The 20,120-nt window shown below is 44.7% G+C and overlaps 1 protein-coding gene across 2 annotated transcripts in view; it reads right to left on the bottom strand.

Annotated features, from left to right (window-relative positions):
* Window positions 1-4,461: 4,461 nt before the first annotated feature.
* LOC121283347 (galectin-9C-like) overlaps window positions 4,462-20,120 on the bottom strand; it is a 31,294-nt gene continuing 15,635 nt past the window's right edge. The window contains exons 4-8 of one of the 2 annotated variants that reach the window (XM_041197826.1): window positions 17,289-17,408; window positions 11,855-11,869; window positions 7,951-8,039; window positions 7,347-7,515; window positions 4,462-4,695 (exon numbers count right to left, since the gene is read on the bottom strand). In XM_041197826.1, the coding sequence (XP_041053760.1) occupies window positions 4,549-4,695; window positions 7,347-7,515; window positions 7,951-8,039; window positions 11,855-11,869; window positions 17,289-17,408 (540 nt within the window). In that variant the 3' untranslated portion in view covers window positions 4,462-4,548. The remainder of the gene's footprint in view (window positions 4,696-7,346; window positions 7,516-7,950; window positions 8,040-11,854; window positions 11,870-17,288; window positions 17,409-20,120) is intronic. The other variant, XM_041197827.1, reaches the window with a different exon arrangement.

Genomic DNA, 20,120 nt, shown 5'->3' with positions numbered 1-20,120 from the left:
CCCGTCTGCCCATTTTGCCCGTGTGACGAGCGTGAAATCGTACGGGCAACGTAAAATCGCGGGCGGTAGGGTTTTCTAATGGCTTCCATTGGCCCTTTAATGGTCGGCGGGGGCTCCGACTCCCACCCGCGCCCGCCAACCTCCGTATTGCTCGCCCGCGCGCGATGGCATCGGGAAGCACCACCCAACGTCATTTCGCATGCGTTCAGGTTGGGCACGCGCCCGCTCGATCAACCTAAAACTAAGGCCCGGGACTTTATGTCTCCCACCTGGACAGTCAGAGCAAACCTTCGGCTGCTGGTGGTGTTACCAGCTTAGAATCAAGGCATATCTGAACCTCGATCGACGTCACAAAGACCGACTGTCTGGTCGTTAAGGGCTGGACTTTTCAGCTCAAATATAAAAACAAAAAAACTGCGGATGCTGGAAATCCAAAACAAAAACAGAATTACCTGGAAAAACTCAGCAGGTCTGGCAGCATCGGCAGAGAAGAAAAGAGTTGACGTTGCGAGTCCTCATGACCCTTCGACAGAACTTGAGTTCGAGTCCAAGAAAGAGTTGAAATATAAGCTGGTTTAAGGTGGGTGGGGGGTGGGGGAGAGAGAGAGAGAGAGAGAGAGAGAAGTGGAGAGGGTTGGTGTGGTTGTAGGGACAAACAAGCAGTGATAGAAGCAGATCATCAAAAGATGTCACCAACAACAGAACAAAAGAACACATAGGTGTTAAAGTTGGTGATATTATCTAAATGAATGTGCTAATTAAGAATGGATGGTAGGGCACTCAAGGTATAGCTTTAGTGGGGGTGGGGAGAGCATAAAAGATTTAAAAATATTTAAAAATAATGGAAATAGGTGGGAAAAGAAAAATCTATATAATTTATTGGAAAAAAAAAGGAGAAACAGAAAGGGGGTGGGGATGGAGGAGGGAGGTCAAGACCTAAAGTTGTTGAATTCAATATTCAGTCCGGAAGGCTGTAAAGTGCCTAGTCGGAAGATGAGGTGTTGTTCCTCCAGTTTGCGTTGGGCTTCACTGGAACAATGCAGAAAGCCAAGGACAGATATGTGGGCAAGAGAGCAGGGTGGAGTGTTAAAATGGCAAGCAACAGGGAGGTTTGGGTCATTCTTGCGGACAGACCGCAGGTGTTCTGCAAAGCGGTCGCCCAGTTTACGTTTGGTCTCTCCAATGTAGAGGAGACCACATTGGGAGCAACGAATGCAGTAGACTAAGTTGGGGGAAATGCAAGTGAAATGCTGCTTCACTTGAAAGGAGTGTTTGGGCCCTTGGACAATGAGGAGAGAGGAAGTGAAGGGGCAGGTGTTGCATCTTTTGCGTGGGCATGGGGTTGTGCCATAGGAGGGGGTTGAGGAGTAGGGGGTGATGGAGGAGTGGACCAGGGTGTCCCGGGACACCCTACCAGGGTGCCCTACCATCCATTCTTAATTAGCACATTCGTTTAGATAATATCACCAACTTTAACTTTAACACCTATGTGTTCTATTGTACTATTGTCGTTGACATCTTTTGATGATCTGCTTCTATCACTGCTTGTTTGTCCCTACAACCACACCCCCCCTCCACCTCTCTGTCTCTCTATCTCTCCGCCCCCCACACACACACCTTAAACCAGCTTATATTTCAGCTCTTTCTTGGACTCGAGCTCAAGTTACGTCGAAGGGTCATGAGGACTCGAAACGTCAACTCTTTTCTTCTCCGCCGATGCTGCCAGACCTGCTGAGTTTTTCCAGGTAATTCTGTTTTTGTTTTGGATTTCCAGCATCCGCAGTTTTTTTGTTTTTAACACCTATGTGTTCTTTTGTTCTGTTGTTGGTGACATCTTTTGATGATCTGCTTCTATCACTGCTTGTTTGTCCCTACAACCACACACCCCCTCCACCTCTCTCTCTCCGCCCCCCCCCCCCCCACCCCCCCCACACCCCCCACACCCCCACACCCCCCACACCCCAACACCTTAAACCAGCTTATATTTCAGCTCTTTCCTGGACTCGAACTCAAGTTCTGTCGAAGGGTCATGAGGACTCGCAACGTCAACTCTTTTCTTCTCCGCCGATGCTGCCAGACCTGCGGACTTCCCAGCTTGCCTCGCGGGCAGGGGCCCGACACGCATGGGCGTGAAGTGGCGCGCGGTGACATTGCGCGAGCGTCCCTACGTCATCACGCACTGGCCGCGGGCCTGCCGACAATTAAGGGGGCTGTTAAGCCCGTTAATCAATTAAGTGGAGTGAATTTTTCCCTGCCCCGTCCAACCTTGGGGCTGGCGGGCAGGTGAAAAGGCCAAGCGGCCTTTGGACTTTTTGAGGAAACCTCAGCCGCGGGCGAGGCTTCCGACGTTAATTGAAAATAAAATTAAAACTTTCAATCTCATTCTTAGCACGTCCCTGCTCAGAGTCACATGAGGAGGCATGTTTACCTTTAATGTTAGAAATCTTCAGGGAGTGTTCACTGCGTGCTCCCCCACTCCCGCGCTGACTTCCGTGCTCGCCCTCCCCCCGCCCCCGCCCCCCCGGTTTTAGCGCGTGACTCACGCTGGCTGGCGGAATGTTACGAGGCCGCTCCTGGGTCCACCCGCTGCGCCCGCCCAACGAGGGTAAAATGCTCCCCTGTTTGTGGGAGCTTTTGCTGTGCGCAGATTGGCCACTGTGTTTCCTACATTCAACGGTTCAAAGTGCTTCATTAGCTGTGGAGCACTGAGACATCTGTTTTGTCCTGAAGAGTGCTGTCTATATAAATGCCAGAAGTTTTCCTTTTTCACGGCTGTTAATTGGATCTTGGCTGCTCCAATTCCCTCTATTGGATCTGAAATACTTTTGAGAAACGTGATAAGGCAATAAATATGCCTTTACCTTTAATTTATCCTTAATCCACCCTTCCCTCCAATTGTCTTTTTCAAATTCGACCTTCCAGAATGATCCTCCCCCATTCTTTTTCTTTGAAAGCGATTCCTATTGCTGTCGCTTCTGTCCCATTTAGACTCCACTTCAGAGAAGTGACACCTGTCATGGCATCACAAGGAGGAGGAGAAGGGGAAAGGGAAGGTGGGGAGAGGACAAGGCAGCTGTCAGCTTAGATCCATGAATGAGAGAGACACTGGCATCAAAGCAAAGAACATAAGGAACGGAGTTAAGCTGAGAGGGTCACCAGTAAGATGCAAAGAGCTCAAACTCCAATAGTTAGGAGTAGAAGGGGAATTTTAACCGAATAACCAGGCACTGATAGAGTGAAGACGATGGATAAAGTTGTTGGGAACTGTTTTGTTTAGAGGCGGGCTCTAGAAAGGAATTTGCACGTCAGGGGTAGGTAGGAACATGTATTCCTGTTTTCGATTGCCTATCAGTATTACGACAATAACCATTGATTTTTAGTATGGGATAGGTTTCTGAAAAGAGGAAAGATTGAATGCAATGGTGAAAAAACTAGAAAGTGGGGATTGAGGGCAATAGAAAAAGTAGAGAGAGGTCTGTTGGGTCTTAAAGCTCTTTCCGGAGTCTGAAAAAGTTAGATTCTTACAACTTCAGGCAGTAAACCAGCTTAACATCTGAACTAAATAAAAAATAAAAATCAAATTTGTTCTTTGCATTACTACCCATTACATTAGTGAAGTCTGATGCTCTGGCCATTTTGCGGACAGATACAGCTGTTAGCTATGAAAAGGTAAGCAGTTAAAATACACTGAAATACAGAAAAAACAGTTAACATCTGCCATTTCCTGAAAGGTTTATTGACACAATTACAATTCAGCAGTGAATCAAACTAATCACATAGTCTGCAGCAGTCATTGGCAGTAGCTGAAATTTAAATTTTAATAACAAGATGCCACTCTGGAACACGGAGAGAATCTGTAACATGCTATACAGTCAAAAAAGGGATGGCATGGCTAGAACCTAGAGTGTGAAACTCTCAGGGAAATGCAGCCAAAGACAAGGCTGGATGGAGAGAGTGCACAGTTAAACCTGCACCATTCAATCCCACATCAACACAAATTGCGTAGATGAAAGCACTCTCAGCGAAAGGAGTGAACTTAGCAATGACTTATTGCCACAAGTAATGATTTGTTCATGTTACTAATGAGTGTGCAATCTTGAAATATGCAACTCATTAATTATTGAAATAGAAGTATCGCCTTTATTCATTAAAAAAAGGAATTTCACCCCAAGGAACAGAACCTGGATTTTCCAAAATGGTACTTATGGTTCATTATTTTTTTTGAGGGACATTAATTCCATAAAGATCTGGTATGAAGAAATGCCCACCAAAAATGACTCAAACATAAGCTTCTAGCACACGTATCACTCCGTGTGCAATCCTTTCTGAACTTTCCCATTTAGGTGGCTTTAAACCTTGAATCACTGGAGAGGCCTTGCCTGCTCCGAATCTTGCTGCAATTGCATTTCCCCCATCAAGCTCTCCCCCCTCCCCCCCACCACCACCCCCCACCCCACCGACCCCATCAGCACCACCGCCATCCAACACTACAACAACAAGCGTGATTTGACAAACACCGAAGGCGAGTGGGTTTCGGAGGCTGGGCATTTAAAAGCGGACAGCAGTGAGAGTCACATCCCCTCCAATTTCCAGTTCATCGATCAGCTGGATCGGTTGGTAGCGATGATTGAAATCGAAGGCGTGACGTCCATTTACAGAGATCCTGAAGAAAGAGGGCTCACACAGAATGGTAAGCTGACAGAGTAAGAAGGACACATGAATGGTCAGATTGGTGACTGCCAGTCCTGCCACTACCCACCCACATCCCAGAACAGAATGAGAATGACCACACAGCAAGGAAAGCAATTTTGGCCGTCTATACCTTTTCTATACAATGGCAAATGGGTTGAGGATGAGGGGAGGGGTACGAGCTGTAATCACCAATTTATAATGTTGATGGATCAGGTTTTTATTAGCGAATGATGGCACCTGGGCTCCAAGGGTCAAACTGAAAAGACGATTATACAAATTAGGGTGCATTCCCTGGGTTTTAGAAGGCTAACGGTTGATTTAATTGAGTTTTCCAGGTACTAAAAGGAACTGATAAGGTCGATAGAAAATGTTTCCACTGGTTGGGGAGTCGAGGACTAGGTGCACAGCCTAAAAATTAAAACCAGATCTTTTAAGAAGTTAGGAAAAATGTCGTACCAAAATGCGGTAGGAGTTAGGAACTCTCCTCCACAATGGCAGTTTATGCTAGGTAAGTTATTAATTTAAAACTGGGATTTATGGATTTTTGTTAGTTAAAAGTGTTAAAGGATATGGGGCAAAGGCAGATTTATGGAGTTAGGTCACAGATCAATCACAATCGCATTGAATGAAGGAACAGACTCAAGGGGCCAGATGACCTACTCCTGTTCTGATGTTCCAATGAGGGGGGGAGGGGTCCACTTCACACAGGCAATGTCATGACCTCTGGGACGGAGTTACAAAGGGTCCTTTCAATAGTTACCCAACCAAAAGGTTAAGATGGAAAATCAAGGCTCAGCCTCATTCTTTCGGTTTTTATTCTTTTTTTGTATCTGATAATTGGGATATTGTTTTATAACTCGCCAATAACTCTAGGACATGTGTTGATACTGATGTCCTCCTGGGAACAGATTTCAAATTCAGGGCTGGTACAGGAGGCCAGTGGGGGCTGTTGTATTGGAGGTTTTTTTGGGAGTCGTTCACACCGCACTGTTCTTCATGGCATTTCACTATGCTGAAGGCGCCAAATAAATGCAAGCTCTTTAAGCTGTTATAGAATGTTGAACACACCCACACATCCAAAATGAGCAACAAGAATAGATTTCAGGCGATCCCTCAATTAGGAAGCAGAAGATCCTGAGAGAGGACGACATTCCCAGTTATAGAAAACAAGCTGGGATGAGAGGATTGATGGGTCACTTGTCACCTCTGGGAGCTTTATGCAACTGCATTCACGAGTCCGAAATGAATTTGCAAAACGTTTTCCTAATTAGGCTTAATCCTTTTAATGCTCTTTCCAGGGTATTGGGGGGGCAGGAGGGTGAAGCATACGGCATTATTGGTTGTGGCAGCTTTGATAGGCTTTTGCCATTCTATGGGGTATTCTATGACAACACGCTGTGGAACACTTGTTAATGTAGCCGAATGTATGACATCTAGTTGACAACACATTGGGATTTTTTTAGAATGGTACAGCAAAGAAAGAGGTCATTTAGCCTACCATGCCTGTGTCAGCTCCTCATAGAGTTATCCAATTATCCAACAATATCCCAAATATCAGACACTGTGACTGTGAACTAGTGATTGGTGTGCAGCATGTGTACTGTGAATGAGGGATAGGTGTGCACCATCTGTACTGTGAACGAGGAATAGGTGTGCACCATGTGTACTGTGAACGAGGAATAGGTGTGCACTATGTGTACTGTGAACGAGGAATAGATGTGCACTATGTGTACTGTGAATGAGGGATAGGTGTGCACCATCTGTACTGTGAATGAGGGATAGGTGTGCACCATCTGTACTGTGAATGAGGGATAGGTGTGCACTATCTGTACTGTGAACGAGGGATAGGTGGGCACCATGTGTACTGTGAATGAGGGATAGGTGTGCACCATATGTGCTGTGAACTAGTGACTGGTGTGCACCATGTGTACTATGAATGAGGGATAGGTGTGCACCATGTGTACTGTGAATGAGTAATAGGTGTGCACCATGTGTACTGTGAACTAGTGATAGGTGTGCACTATGTGTGCTGTGAACAAGTGATAGGTATGCACTATGTGTGCTGTGAACTAGTGATTGGTGTGCACCATGTATACTGTGAACTAGTGATAGGTGTGCACTATGTGTGCTGTGAACGAGTGATAGGTATGCATTATGTATACTGTGAGCTAGTGATAGGTGTGCACTATGTGTGCTGTGAACGAGTGATTGGTGTGCACCATGTGTACTGTGAACGAGTGATGGGTGTGCACCATGTGTACTGTGAACGAGGGATAGGTGTGCACCATGTGTGCTGTGAATGAGTAATAGGTGTGCACCATGTGTACTGTGAACGAGTGATAGGTGTGCACCATGTGTACTGTGAACGAGTGATAGGTGTGCACCATGTGTGCTGTGAATGAGTGATAGGTGTGCACCATGTGTACTATGAATGAGGGATAGGTGTGCACCATGTGTACTGTGAATGAGTGATAGGTGTGCACCATGTGTACTGTGAATGAGTGATAGGTGTGCACCATGTGTGCTGTGAACTAGTGATCGGTGTGCACTATGTGTACTGTGAACAAGTAGTAGATGTGCACTGTGAGTAATGCTTCCCCTCTGCTGTACCTTAGCTGCAAATTGGTTCAGGGACACACTGGAATGGCACCTACCTCGAACGGCTGTCCAGGAGAAAATGGATTTTCAGGCAAAGTCCGCTCCTCAGTGCCCCAGGAATTCTGCTTGCGGTTGTTTCGGACAACAACATGCTCGGTGCGGAATCGAGGGCTGACATGGAAAGCAATGTCGAGCGAATTACTTGGCTTCAGATTAATGAAAAAGCTGGCAGACAGGAAGAAAATGCAGAGTATAAGAGCAGACAGCAATGGGGCCTTTCTATAGTGCTGTGCAACAGAGGAGATTTGACATCATTATTGAATCATGAATCGGATCTAGTTTTTCCCCTCATGATCACCCTAACTATACATCCCCCTCCCCCTGCTCCCAAACTGAAGCAACAAGGAAAATGTTTGACCTCCTACAACATTCCGGGTCCAGCCGAGTCTGGTAATGGTAATGGATCGTGTGAGGAGCAATACAGGGCCGGACAATGCTGGGAACTAACTCTAAAAGGATCCTCCGTTAAACCACCAAGTTTAAGGATCCAGAGGTGCTCTCTGGGAAAATCCAGGTCGTGGAATCACCCTCAACATTCCCACACTGAATGCTGATCTGACCCCTGCTCAATTAAACGGAGAATGTCCGGAGGCCACCTACTTGTCACAATTTGGTTTGACAGTCCCCTGAATGAAAATAGTTCGCAAGACAGCCAGCCCTCCGGGAATCAGAGTCTTGAACGGAACTTGCTGCAAGAAAACATATTTTTGAAAATTAAGAAATCCACTATTCATATCGTGACCACAGTCCTTCCCGGACTGGGCAACTGAAACGTGAAGAAGCGTTACAAAGGCACACGACAGCAGGAGGTTGTACGGGAAGGGTTGATCAGAAGCACTGCCGCATGTCAAACAACGACATTAGGGCAAAGGGACACAAGTTTAAACGAGTAGAAGGCAAATGTTAGAACTGATATCAGGGAAGCTGTCCTTCCACACCTTGGATCGGGCTGCTGGGCATTCACCAAGGCAAGGTGAAAGGCCCTGGGGGCTCATCCAGAGGGAGAACTGAAGGTTGTGATAGAGAAGGGGCAGGGACTGAAACCTTCTGAAAAGGGATGGAGAAGGGATGAGCAAAGATGAGCCATCCTGACCCACTATTAACCGGTGAGAGGGCAGCACAGTAACGCAAGGTTGGCACTGCCATCTGCATAGCCAATGGATTAGAAACTGGATTGAAATGTTGATTATTTGAGCTACTGTGTAGCCTGGCATCACTTAAAATTAGTCCCTTCCAAAAATTCAGAGCCAATTCTGTTCAGTCTCCCCTGTGCCTCAGCTGCTCCTGGTTTCACTTTAAAATGCTCATTATCAGAGAGATTGTTATAACTAGGTGTCCCTTGTATTTTCTTCCCAGGTTTCCAGAACACAGCCCACGTGCCTCTCATGCTAGGTGGGTGAGGGAGGTACGGGCAAGGACCCTCTCAAGGCTCAGAGTCCCAAATGAGGCAGCCTTTTGAAGGTCCTGCATCGTCTCCTTGATTCGGGTTTGACAAACATGAAGCAATTTAGTGTAAAGCTAACCGAGAGGTCACCCCAATAAAATTAATGGTCCTGTTTCCTTTACAGAACGTGTGCTATGCACTCCAGCATATTTCTTTTCATTCCAGATTTCTAACATTTGCTGCTTTCACTTTTTATTAAATAAGAACAAACAAGTCTTGATTTATTTGATTTCTCTCTCTATCCTGAATGTATTAGGACTTTACCCTAGCACAGCCCTGAAGCAGTCCATGAGGCAGTGTGTGATGCTGAGCCTTCGCCCTATCTAGAAAATGATGCAAAGGTCTGAGAGAGTAGACAGAGAGAGACGTTCCCACTTACGGGGGTAATCCCAAACTGGGGGCTATAACGTAAGATGGTCATTAATAAATCGATTGAGAAATTCAGGAGAAGCATCTTTACCCTCAGAGGGGAAATTGCAACCAGAAGTGGCTTAGACAAACTGTATAGCTGCCTTTAAGGGGGATCTAGATAAACACAAGGAATAGAAGTATATGCTGATAGGGTGAGATGAAGTAGAGCAGGAGAAGGCTCATGTGCAGCAAAACTCCCGACGTGTCCAAATGACCTGTTTCTCTGCTGCCTGTATATTCCATATAATTCTACCTTAATTGTTTGAACGCTCAGGCCCTTGCCCTCTTTCTCCAGTAGAGGGAGGCAGCAGCCAGTTAGCTGTCTGGTTTTTCTCGGAGGAACCTCTATTCCACAGTGACTTATCAGGATGTCTCTGCAGGGCTCGGTGACTGCTGAATGTCACTGGAGGGAGAATTTATTTACACCTAAACAGCAATGGAACAAAAGAGGATCCCTAGTGGCACTTAGTAAATGACTCTGCATGCTGTAAGGAAGGGGTAAGTAGCTCTATCCCGGGTGTGCCAGGCTATTAGATTTCACCAGGCACTGTGAAGGAAGGAGTGAGATCAGCTGGTCTCCCAGTCCTGACTGCTATCCATTGAGCCTGGTTACAAGTGCAGTTGGAGGAAACTGATGGACTAGCTGGTGACGCCCCTGTAGTTGAATAGCCTGATGCCATTCTGTCTTTCGCATGGGAGCATTGCCACTTGGGTCAGGTACCAAAGGGCTGCCTGCCCCAAAAGGGGTCAGCACCTTCAGAAGATATGGGCTGAAAATGAAGGGGAGAAACAGAGAGGGGGAAAGAGGGAGATAGAGGAAAATAACAGTGTGAGGAGTGCTATGAACAAAATAAAAATGTTGTGAAAGATTCAAAAAGTGCCTCATCGGAGCCTTCAGTAAGTAAACATTCATAGTTAACAAAACATTGATTCAATACATAGTGGAGTGATCATTCTCAAGAAGAATGCTGGAATGGAGAACGGAGACCTTGGCTGCAATTAGAGAAGCCTTAGCAGCCTCCAGAGGGGGTGGGTGGTGGGGGGGGAAACAGGATCCGAGTTCCTGATGATTGGAATCACTAACAATTTGGTCATTAGTTTAAACTCAGTTCTGGTGCTTGATCCTGCACTCCAACAGCCACATTGATACACCTCAGGGAACAGTGACTGCCACAATGGAGATAAAAACAATTCCAAGAAATTTTAACAAAGTGCAATGTTTCAACACAATGAATTCAATCTTTTATTTCTGGTAAGGTACCCAATTGGTCCAAGGCATCAACTTTATTAAGTCAATTCATTAACTCATTTCCATGTGACTCAGGCTTAAACCAAGTGAAATTCTAAAAAGGGAATGTGCATTCTACTGAAAGAACAAATAAGCTGTTAAAAAAAATTATAGCATTTGTTTTGCAATTTCTATATCCTCAGTTGGTTGAAAGCATTACATAGCCAGTGAATTAATTTTAAGTGTGGGGACTGTTATCGCATAGGTGAATGTGGGGGACAACTTGCCAATTTGCAACAGAGCAAGATCCCACAAGCAGGGTTGGGTACCACCTTGGAGCTCTCCTCAGCACAAACAGCCTGGCAACAATTATAGGTCTAGCTCACAAGTGGCCTCTTGGGCGTGGGTGGTGAGGCTACACAAGGAACTGCTCCCCACTGTGAATCGTTAAAAGTGGGAGAAGATGGGAGAGAACGTATGCAATAGAAGAGTTATAACAACAACTTACATTTATATAGTGCCTTTTAATGTAATAAAATGTCCCACGCCTCTTTGCAGAAGCATTATCAGACAAAATTCGACACCGAGCCAATGTTAGGACAGATGACCAAAAGCTTGGTCAAAATGGTAAGTTTTAAGGAGTATCTTAGAGGAAGAGAGAGAGAGGTGGGAAGGTGAAAAGTTTTAAGGAGATAATTTCAGAGCTTAGGGCCTAGGTAGTTGAAAGCATGGCTGCCAATGGCGGAGCGATTAAAATAGGGGATGGGCAAGAGGCCAGATTTGGAGAATTGTAGAGATCTTAGAAAGTTGTAGGGCTGGAGAAGGTTTCTGAGGTAGGGAGGGAGAAGGCCATGGTCAGATTTGAAAACAAGGATGGGAGTTTTACAATTGAGGCATTGTTGGACCAGGAGCCAATATAGATCAGAGAACACATGGAGGATGGGTGAATGGGTCTTGGGTGCAATTTAGGATATGAGCAGCTGGGAAGAGCTTTGATTGAGCTCACGTTTATGGAGGGTGGAAGATGGGAGACTGGCCAGGAGAGCATTGCAACAGCTTGAGGTAACAAAAGCCTGGACAAGGGTGCCAGCAGCAGATGAACTGAGCAGGAGCAAAGACAGGCGATATTGTGGAGGCAAAGGGGACATGGGGTTAGAAGCTCATCCGATGGCCAAATAGGATGGGGTGAAATCAATGGGATGCAGTGAAATCAATGGGATGGGGTGAAGTCAATGGCCAGAGAACAGAATTTGTGACGGGGGCTTCTGTATTCCAATATTTAATTGAAGGAAATTGCTGCTCATCCAATATTGGATGACAGACAAGCAGTGTGACAAATTAGAGACTATGGAGGGGTCAGGAAAGGTGACGTTAATTGATTAGACTCATCTATAATCTACTAGCAATAAGTTGAAACTTACCAAATTGAAACCAACCTAGAATTAAACAGAGAGAAATTGTCACATCATGAAAATGACTAAATAATTAAAAATTCCAACATTTGATTTGTATATTCACTGACCAGAGGTTGAAACTTCATCTCATCCAAAGCATCAACAAGAAAATTTGTCTAATCACCACCTTCAACACCTCTTTGTCCTTTTGTCTATGACATCTTTTGGCAATCGCCACCTATCCCTGGCCTTCTATCCAGCTCTACCTGTCCCAACCCCAACCCCGCCCCCCCCACTACCCCCCCCCCGCCCCCCTCCACCTTAAACCAGCTTATATTTCACCTGTTTTCTTTTTCTCCTTAGTTCTGTTGAAGAGTCATACGGACTCGAAACGTTAACTTTGTTCCTCTCCGCAGATGCTGTCAGATCTGCTCAGTGTTTCCAGGTATTTTTAGTTTTGTTTTGGATTTCCAGCATCATAAAACCATAAGACATAGGAGTGGAAATTAGGCCATTCGGCCCATCAAGTCTGCTCCGCCATTCAATCATGGCTGATAAGTTTCTCAACCCCATTCTCCCATCTTCTCCCCGTAACCTTTGATCCCCTTACCAATCCTGCAGTTTTTTGCTTTTACCCAGATCTCCCTGTTGCTTGCCATTTTAACACTCCACCCTGCTCTCCTGCCCACATGTCCGTCCTTGGCCTGCTGCAATGTTCCAGTGAAGCTCAACGCAAACTGGAGGAACAGCATCTCATCTTCCGACTAGGCACTTTACAGCCTTCCGGACTGAATATTGAGTTCAACAATTTTAGATCATGAGCTCTCTCCTCCATCCCCACTCCCTTTCCGATTCCCCCGCCCCTTTTTTTCCAATAGTTTATGTAAATTTTTCTTTTCCCACCTATTTCATTATTTTTAAATGTATTTCCATCCATTGTTTTATCTCTACCTTTTAGCCTTTTTTGATTCCTTCCCTTCACCCCACCCCTCCCCCACCAGGGCTATCTGTACCTTGCTCGTCCTGTTTTCTACCCTTAATTAGCACATTCCTCAGATAATATTCCTTCAACACCTCTTTGTCCTTTTGCCTGTGACATCTTTTGGTTATCTCCACCTATCACTGGCCCTCTATCCAGCTCTACCCACCACCCCTACCCCCAACCCCTTAAACCAGCTTATATTTCACCTCTTTTCTAGTTTTACTTGGTTCTGTTGAAGGATCATTCGGACTCAAAATGTTAACTGTGTTCCTCTCCGCAAATGCTGCCAGACCTGCTGAGTTTTTCCAGGTATTTTTGTTTTTGCAAGGTTTACGCTCCTGGTTTAAAAATCCAGGGGACACAAGTTCAAAGTGCACTGTGCAAGCTGGAACAGGGGAACTCAGTTCAAAATGAAAGCTGGAAATTAAAAAAGGCTGTGATCAGTAACAGTGACCATGAAGCTTTTGGATTGCTTCATAAACACAATTGGTTTGCCCACGTGCTTCACGGAAGGAAACCTCCCATGTTTACTCTGACCCATAGGTGACCCCAGTCTTGCTTCCCTCTGAGCAGTCGAGCAAGTCACTGTCTCAAACCTCAAGGCTTCCTGACATTGGGCCTTGCCATCACCCAGACCCCACTACTTAAAGGTTTATTATTTATAATCTTCAAGTATATTGAGGCAATAACGCAAGCAAGTAATGGACTCTCAGCATGTCTCTTGGCAATGGTTCTAACTGTAGACAGTGCTCTGTTGTCCTTTGACATAGAATAGCATAAGGGCCAACAACATATAAAATGTTCCTTTTTAAAAGCAGGTTTGGGTCAAGGTTGCTATACCACAATGCAAAGACATTCCAGGGACTAAACAGTGCAACAAACGACAACAGCTAGAAACTTACCAGATAGGCATTTCCAATGGGATAAGAGGGTGGAAACCCAGAAAAGCCTGGGTGGAACCGGGATCCAAACAGAAATGTTCTTTTTACATACAGGCAGCACTGAAAATTCTAGTTACATCAAAAGCCTTTCAATAAGCTTTGGAATAGGTGGAGCTTGTGCCTTGCTTTAATTGACAAGAGCCATGTATAGGGGGCAAAGATGGGGCATAGTCTTGACTTCTGGACTAAGTAGCCGAGCGGAACTTGGAGTTGGAAAATTTGAGAACATTTTACTTCTAATTAACCTTCCGCGCTTAATGTCCCTTGATCAAAGCAGGCAGGAAATCTCTGCCCGGCCTAAGCTAACACCACACTGCCCCCATCTTACAAAGGGTGTACAATAACGGCCTACACACTACCCACACACAGTGAATCTCATTTCTGTGGGGGGCACACGTTAGACCCTAGCTGGTGCATCAAATGCAGTTATGTGATCACTGTGGTTATAGGAAGGATCGAGTGCTCGGGAGGAAAACAACGACAACTTATATTTATATAGTGCCTCTAACATAATGAAATGTCCCAAGGTGCCTCACAGGAGCATTATAAAACAAAGTATGAAACTGAACCACATAAGGAGGTATTAGGTTAGACAGCCAAAATCATAAGTCAAAGAGGTTGGTTTTAAGGAGTGTTTTAAAGGAGGAAAGTGAGGCAGAGAGGGAATTCCAGAGCTTGGGCCCAGGCAACTGAAGGTTCAGGCACCAATGGTGGAGTGATTATAATTGGGAATGCACAAGAGGCCAGAATTAGAGAAACAGAGATATCTCGGAGGGTTGTGGAGCTGGAGGAGATTACACAGATAGGGAGGGGGTGGAGCCATGGAGGGATTTGAAAACAAGGGTGAGAATTTTAGACTCAGGACATTGCTTGACTGGGAGCCAGTGTAGGTCAGTGATCACAGGGGTGAAAGGGGAATGAGCCAGGAGAAACAGAGAAAAGGGAGACAGGAATACCCCTGTAAAGCACAGCGGGTATTTCAGCATCTGGAAACAGAAGAGACAAGTTAGTATTTTGGCTGGAGAGACTTCAGAGCTGTAAACTAGAAGATCGACGCCTACCCTGCCGGCTCCTGTTCTGAAGTTGTGCTTTAATCTCGCTTTACTCCCACGACTGACCTGCCATATATCTCCAGCATCTAAGGTTAACTTTCTTTCTGTTTAGGCTTAGAAATCAAAACAATGAGGGAAGTCTCGGCAGGTTGGACATCCTCTCATCAAAAGCGGGGGAGGGGAAAGCCTTGAAGTGACCCAATAGATATTTCCAAAGTGGTCAAAAAAGGCGGGGGTGGATAAATTGTGCAAACAATATGTTCTGAAAGCTATTGGAAATAGTCTCCTCCGCAGAGTTAAGACTATTTCACAAATTGAATGACAGGCATGTGTATTAAGTTATTGAGAAAGACTTTGAAACAAACAGTAAAAATAGGTTAAAGAGATAACTAAAATGATCCCGTCAAACACACATTTGTATTTATTGCTGGTGCCGCTGGCTGAATCTGGAATTGAAACAGAATAAGCGTCAAGAGAGCAGGAGAAACATCTCAACTAGCGTCGGCTGCTATTTCCCATCCCCACAGATCTCACTATTGTCACAGCCACTGTCTCATTGTGTGGGACTTTATGCCGGTGTGCAAGGAATACATACTGGCCACTTCCCAGCTATGAAACATTTAAAAATCAGTGCCCCAACTTGTTGTTGGGAGGATACAGTACTGTCCAATAAAAGGTGATTAGAGAGCAGTGACACACTCCAAAAACAAGACCCCACAGTTAGTTAAATTCAACATGCAAGGTCAAAGCTGAAGACAGTGACACGGAATATTTCCTCCCTTCCCATTCCTTCAGACAGATGGAGTCCTCATTAATTCGGTTGGCAGCAGCCCAGGGCAAAGGTCCAAGGTCAGCAGCAAATTACAGCCAATAACAAGCCCTCCTAAAGTCATCAGGGTCATGTTAATCTAACCCGCAGGCCAGGAAATTGATTGGGTCAGTTCTGCTGCCTATGTTAGAGGTAGCAAGTTCCACACTCTAACCACTCGCTGAATACAGAAATTACTTCTTATTTCCATAGTGGATTTTTTAGAAACTATCTCCTATCTGTGCCCCACCCCCCACCCCCACCACCCCCAGTTTTGGAATCTCCCACATTTTTTTCTCCTTCATCCACCTTGGCCAACCCATTCATAATTTTAAAACCTTTATGTCTTCCATTTTCTAAAAAAAAACTTCAATCTGATTAATCTTGCCCGATAGCTGTAATTTCTCAATTTTTGTTGATTTTTTTGCACTTTCTCCAGCGTTAATATATCCTTTTTATGGAGACCAGGCCTGTGAACAACGCTGTAAATGCAGCCTGACCAGGGGCTTGGAAAAGGTTATCCCAATTTCACAACTTTTGAACTCTACGCCTTAAAAATAAATCCTAGTGCTTCGTTAATTACTTTGAACTGCTTTGCTGACCTGCAAAGTTTCATTTATTGTTGATTTGTTAACCTGTATCCCAGGATCCCTTTGCTCTGCTTCCCATTCAGTTTTTAAAAAATTTTTCTATGATCCTCATAGGTTAGGTGTTTACAGCACAGAAGGAGCCCATTCGGCCCATCATTTCTGCACCAGATGTTTCTGTTTTTCCTGCCAAAGTGAATCAGCTCACATTTATCTGTGTTAAAGCTCGTTTGCTGGCTAACTTTCCAGTCTGCAAGTTTTCTAATGGCATCTTGTATTACGTTGCATTCTTCCTCAGTGTTAGCCAAGCCCCCAGTTTGGTGTCATCTGCAAATTACGTACCAAAGCACCTCATGTGCAATGAGCTTCTTTTAAACGTGACAGTTGTCATGTAGGAAAACCCATCTGCCAGTTTTGTGCCTGGAATGATCCCACAAACCGTTACGAGATGGACAATAAGTTAATTTATTCTTGATGATAATAGTGGAGGACAAATACTGGTCAGGACATGATTCCTTTTTTCAAATAGTGTCAGGGATCTTTACTGAACCAGTGGAACAGGCAAGTGACTCTCAGCAGAAAAGTGTGGCACTCCTTCAGTACTGGATAAACCCTAGAGTGGGACTGCTACTCACAACCTCATAGATCAAGAGGATACAGTCTTAACAACGGAGCCAAAAGCACCATATAGAAAAGGCTATTCTTTCTCTCTCTGACCCAGGATTGCACGGGCGTGGATATTGAGGGTCATTTTTACCACCGCAGGTTGAACAGGGACTTCCCTGTTTTGTATGGCTCAGTTCACATTGTTTGTTTACTCTGCCCTGTGTCCATCATTTCAGATGCAACCAAGTTGGGCAGACTTACAGTGACTTTAGGCAAGAGGACCATTTTACAAAATGTCCACTCCACTCAAGGCTGCCTGACTAGACACATTGATGGGAAATTTTCAAATCATATTTTGGGAAGAACAGGGGAGATTTATACGGAGCTCACAGGAGGTACCTTGTAGACTGCCACTTACTAAAGGTACTTAACCTCTGAATGGAACATTCCCCGAAACAAATTAGGATGTATGGTGTGCTACTTACATTGCTGTTTATGAAGCTGAGGGAGATGACCTCGACTTGACCATCGATAGCAATGGTATCCACTCTGGAGAATGGGATCCGGTGTATGAATTCCAGGAAGTGTTTATCATTCACTGCCACCTTGACAACAACACAGCACACTTAAAGATAACTGGCAACACCTGAGGCTCATTATATAGCAAGTCTCTGATAAATCAAAGGACACCAGATTCAATCCTGGACTGGACTGTTCCAACTTTTTAAACAGCATGATAAGCATTTCACTTCTGTTTTTTTCAAATTTCTCCTCTTCCTCTCTTGATGGCACTGATCTTTGCAGGGGCATAGTCCCATGGGTGCTGCCATCTGGTATCTCACCCAGCGTCCATCCGCAACCTGAATAGGGAGCGGCCACAAGCTCCTTAACCAATGGAATGGCAGGAGGTAACTGAGCCCCACCTCAGTCTTCTCCGGCAGTCAAGCCTCTGTATCTCTTAGCAATGGTCTGTGAATGGCAACCAGAAACTGGAATTCTGCCCTTCTCACACTGGGTACTGCTAATGACAATGGTGGTGACCTAAGCCAAGATCAGCATGGAGTAGGGATCAAACCTGGGGTCTACCCTGTCTTTGCTACTATGAATCCTTTAGGGGGAGCAGTTACTCAAAGAGGGGGCCAGCTACTGACCAATCTCTGGCATCACACAAATGTACCAGCAAATGCAGCTGCCACTTTGGAACATGGGGATCCTTGTCAAGTACACAAATTCTGCCTTAAGGAAATAACCATAGCACAGATAAGACAACAGCTACTCCAAGAACCAAACCCAAGAACCAACAAGATATTAGATATATCCCATTCCCCAAATGCCTTTTTTAACCAACCACTTTTTTTGATTTGTTCATGGAATACACACATCCCTGGCAAAGCCAGCATTTATTGCCCATCCCTGGAAGTCCTTAACTGGGTCAACAGATGAATGAAAACAACTTAAACACAACACCATCTTAAGGAGTTGTGGCATGCTCATTGATTATTTGTAAATTCCTTATTTTACGACAGTAGGGCAATTTCTGACTTAAAGTTCACATTGGATGAGCAGCATTCAGAGCATCGCAAGGTTTCTAACACCCTTCCCCATCTGAAACATTCTACAGGAAGTGGGGGGCTGCAAATACCCTGCCGCATTGAGTCAAAACCTTATGAGCTGTGAAAACACAACTGGTGGTGCTTCAGCCACAGAGTGTGGAGTCATTGCAGGTGAAAGGGCAGGCCCTTGGTGCTGGTTTTAGTGTATTGGAACAGCCCGATTAGTAGCAATGAGACCCTTAGCTCGTGGTAACACATCACTTTATTGGAAATAGCGGTGACTGACCAGATAATCTACAACTCTCAAAAGTTATGAATCAAGAGTATTTCTCAAAATTGGAGTTTCAACACTGCCGCACACACAAAACACCCACACCCCATTCCCATTCATCATGGTTCCCTATAGCTGAACTACAAGCAGTAATTCCATCATCTCTACCACCACCTACATCAATTCACTCGGAACTGACCAGAGGTTAAGAAGTAGGAGCAGGAGTAGGCTATTGTACCTCCCATTACCTGCAAGTTTCCCAAGTCACACACCACCCTGACTTGGAAATACACAGGTATCACCATTCCTTCATTTTCATTGGGTTACAGTCCTGGAACCTCCCTCCCTAACAGCAGGGTGGGTGTACCTACACCACATGGACTGCAAAGGTTCAAGAAGGTAGCTCACCACCACCTTCTCAAGAGCAACTACGATGGGCAATAAATGCTGGCATTATCAATTATGCTGACATCCCACGAATAAATAATAATAAACAATTTGATCATGACTGATCTGTACCTCAGCTTCATTTACACCATTGATTCATATCCCTGGATCCCCAAAATAATTTCGGTCTTGAAAATTTCAACTGACACAATCCGCTCACCACCACCGTCCCTCCCCCACCCCAACCCTGCAACCCGATCTCCAGCATCTAGAGCCTTTTGGAGGACAGCAATTAGGATTTCCATGATCCTTGGTGAGAAAAAGTGCTTCCCGGAGATGTTCTTCTCTGGCCAGGTTTAGAATCTAATGGCTGTCAAAGGATCTAGAAGCTTATTATTCTACCAGTTCAGACAAAAGGCTTGCTTCCAAAAGGCTGTGGATGCTGGGATAATTGGACCTTTCAAAACTGAGACAGGCATGTAATAAAAGTATAATAATTTTCAGAATACTTTTCTAGTTTATTGCGAAGTAGGTTTATGGGGGTAAGTATAATTGGTTCTGTGTGTGATGTACTTACATTTGGAGTCAAGTAGACTGCAAGTTTGAAATCATCAAAAGAAGCTAGGTGCTTGACATGCTAATGAGTAAACATGGATGCTGGCTTAGCATATAAGGTGTGAAGGGAATTTGCATTTTAAATGAAGATATTTAGATTTCAAAGAGATCTTAGTCTGTTTACAACTAGCCAGATAAGCAAGGCTAAGGAATATGTTTATTCTTTTCCCCCAAAGGTTATAGACAATATATTGGCAACATGAAAGCTTTTATATTATGAGGAAGATTTGGTTTCAAAGACATATGGAACAATAGAATTTACATATATAAAAAGAGAGAAACATATATAAAAGGAGAATGGAAGGCTATGTGGCAGAAGGCCATGTAAGATCTAACAGGAGTGTGTGAAATAGCTTTAATGAAGCCTCCAGCATTTGTGCATAAGTCTGCTATATAACGAAACTGAAGTTCGGGAAAAACCATTTGGAATTCCACTGTCATGTGGGCATTGTGTTAATTTGCTGGTTCCGTTTTAAATCTAAAATCTATTT

This window comes from Carcharodon carcharias, chromosome 10 (assembly GCF_017639515.1).
Source record: "Carcharodon carcharias isolate sCarCar2 chromosome 10, sCarCar2.pri, whole genome shotgun sequence".
NCBI classification, from domain to species: domain Eukaryota; kingdom Metazoa; phylum Chordata; class Chondrichthyes; order Lamniformes; family Lamnidae; genus Carcharodon; species Carcharodon carcharias.
Note: the sequence above shows the minus strand (reverse complement) of the source record. Positions and strands in the feature narration are given on the sequence as shown.